The sequence below is a fragment of the Triticum aestivum genome, chromosome 5D (assembly GCF_018294505.1).
Source record: "Triticum aestivum cultivar Chinese Spring chromosome 5D, IWGSC CS RefSeq v2.1, whole genome shotgun sequence".
NCBI lineage: Eukaryota > Viridiplantae > Streptophyta > Magnoliopsida > Poales > Poaceae > Triticum > Triticum aestivum.
Genome location: NC_057808.1, coordinates 491,228,036 through 491,230,460, shown reverse-complemented (window position 1 = coordinate 491,230,460; position 2,425 = coordinate 491,228,036). Strand labels below are relative to the sequence as shown.

The following is a 2,425-nucleotide window of genomic DNA, read 5'->3' as shown; positions in this document are numbered from 1 at the left end:
CATGGTAGAATTATATCCTTTCATTTCAAGTTTATACCGCAAAAATATCCCACCACTTTGTTTTCAGCGTATAGGCAAAATGCGGCGACCATAAGTATATCATAACAGAAATTATCAATTTCACTTAATGACTAAACCCATGTGCTTTCCGTTTAGAGAAATACCAAAGCACACACCTATAGCTTGATAATAGCTGAACCTGGACCATCTATGTTCCTTAGAAAAAAATAAATTTCACTGCACATCTCCATTTGAACTGAATTTTTTGTATTTTAGAAACCAGAACTAATGTGAAGATAACCTACATTTGATGCTTGACTGAATATACTACTCAGTACTCACTTTTGAATTATCAGCTGTAGGTTTTACACAAGAAATTATAAATAAAGATGACACAATACAGTCCCATAAACTGGAACCAACTAATCCAACAGCGAAAACTAACAACGAAAACAACTAGTAATACATCTAAGTTATTTTCTTAACACCACTCGCTTGCTTCACGACACCCGGGCGAAATCTTCTCCGGCCTCTTCCTCGTGGAATAATCCAAGGAGAAGATGTCTCTGCTGCATAATCCTTCTCCTCATGAGTAGGAGTCGCTGCTGCATCATCATTCTTGTCGTGAAAAGATGTCGCTGGCACATCATCCTTCTCCTCGTGAATATGAGTCGCTGCTGCATCGTCATTCTTGTCATGAAAAGATGTCGCTGCTGCATTGTCATCCTTCTCCTCATGAGGAGTAGTCGCTGCTGCGTCTTCCTCCTTCTCATCATCTGTGACCTCTGCTTCAAAAGTAGCATAGCCATGGGCCTCATACTCTCGCCTCATCTTCTCCCGCCCGGCCAAAAAGTATTCCTTCATTTTTTCCATCTCTATGGCGGCCGAAGGATAGCGTTTATCCACTTTCGGCCAAGCCGGCACCTGATAGGACAGTATGTCATCCAGCTCATGCTGCGGAACCCGGAAAATCATCTTCTTCGTCTTCTTCTTCCCCACATTCATACTTTTCCACTTTTCATCATAGAAGGGTCGTGCGCGATTGATGTGATATGACAAAAGTTCAGGCGCCTGTAGACCCATGTTGACATCGGCGATCGCCATCGAGCTGTGCTCTAGCACAAGGCGTCCAGCGGGATCGACGGGGTTTGGTTGAAGCTCAGGCGCCTCCGGACCCATGTTTATGGGTGCTCGGGCGGAAGACCACACCCGCAGTCCGAGTCGATCTGCACAGGAATTGGCCAAAGATTCAAATAGGTAGGTGGGTACAAACCGAATTCAGATTCCAGAATGAAATCGACTTTGGGATCAGCCCGGACTCATCTCATACGTACTATTTACAACGGAATCGGAAAGAAGAAGAAGGCAAGTACCAGTGCGGCCACGGCCGCCGCCGGCGCCGCCGATCTGCTTTCTTCTCCACCTTCTCCTCGCCAAGAATGGTCCCGATTGGGTTGTTTTTTCTTTTGTGAGGGGTGGATTGGGTTCTCTTTGGTGGGCGCTACCACCGGATTGGGTTGGGTGGAAGCCCAAAATGCAGACGCTGTGGCGTCCCTTGGTAGGCCTGCAACAGCCCATCGAGGCCCGTTCCAGTTTCACACCATCTAAAGGCCCACCCTAAGAAGAAACCCTCTTCCCACTGTTAAATAAACGGAAATATATATAGCCTAAAAAAAGGGAAATAGTAGCTGTCGAACGTTCCCCAGAGGGCCAATCTCGGCGCACATGCTCTGTCGCGTCGGATTCGTCTGAATGAATATCGGCACAGGATCGGAGTCACGTCAGACTTTTAAACTAGTTTGCAGTCAGATAAAAGCCATCGAACGCTTTACCATTCAAAACACTACAACCACTGCATTGCCTAGCGCTGCAGCTCTCTATGAGACCTGCGATCAAATCCCAGTCTCTCCTTTTTAGACTACTATATAGGAGTAGATGGCAATTTTTCTAGAAAAAAATTAACATGGCAGTTTATAAATATTCAAACTATGTCACATCACATTTTAAATATTTTTGTCCTGTGTAAATGGCATTACTATTAAGATATGTCATTTTATTATTACTATTAAGAGATGGCATTTGTTATTTATTAAGGGATGGCATTTTTTATTATTAATAGATGCATTTTTATATTAAGAGATGACATTTTTATCATGGAATTTTCTTCTTCTTTGTTGACATTGCCAACTCAAATTATAGGGCCACGACAAGATTAAATATATTTTTAATATCCATGGTTAATTTATGATATTAGAGGACGGCGTTTTTCATAAATTCAGAGCATGACATTTCAAAATTTAGGTTTATTCTTCTTTTTAAAATAAAATGTTATTTTGTTCCATGACATTTTTAAATAAAAAATAGTTCACTGGGCCTTCTGGGTCAATCGGGGTCGCCCTAGCCCGCGCCTTGACGAATGATCAGA

The 2,425-nt window shown here is 42.7% G+C and overlaps 1 protein-coding gene across 1 annotated transcript; it reads right to left on the bottom strand.

Moving 5' to 3' along the window:
* Positions 1–250: 250 nt before the first annotated feature.
* On the bottom strand, positions 251–1,497 carry LOC123123101 (uncharacterized). The gene is made up of 2 exons (XM_044543545.1): positions 1,374–1,497; positions 251–1,226 (listed from the first exon to the last, which is right to left on the bottom strand). The coding sequence occupies exon 2, from the start codon at positions 1,177–1,179 to the stop codon at positions 469–471; it is 711 nt and encodes a 236-aa protein (XP_044399480.1). The 5' UTR covers positions 1,180–1,226; positions 1,374–1,497; the 3' UTR covers positions 251–468.
* Positions 1,498–2,425: the final 928 nt, after the last annotated feature.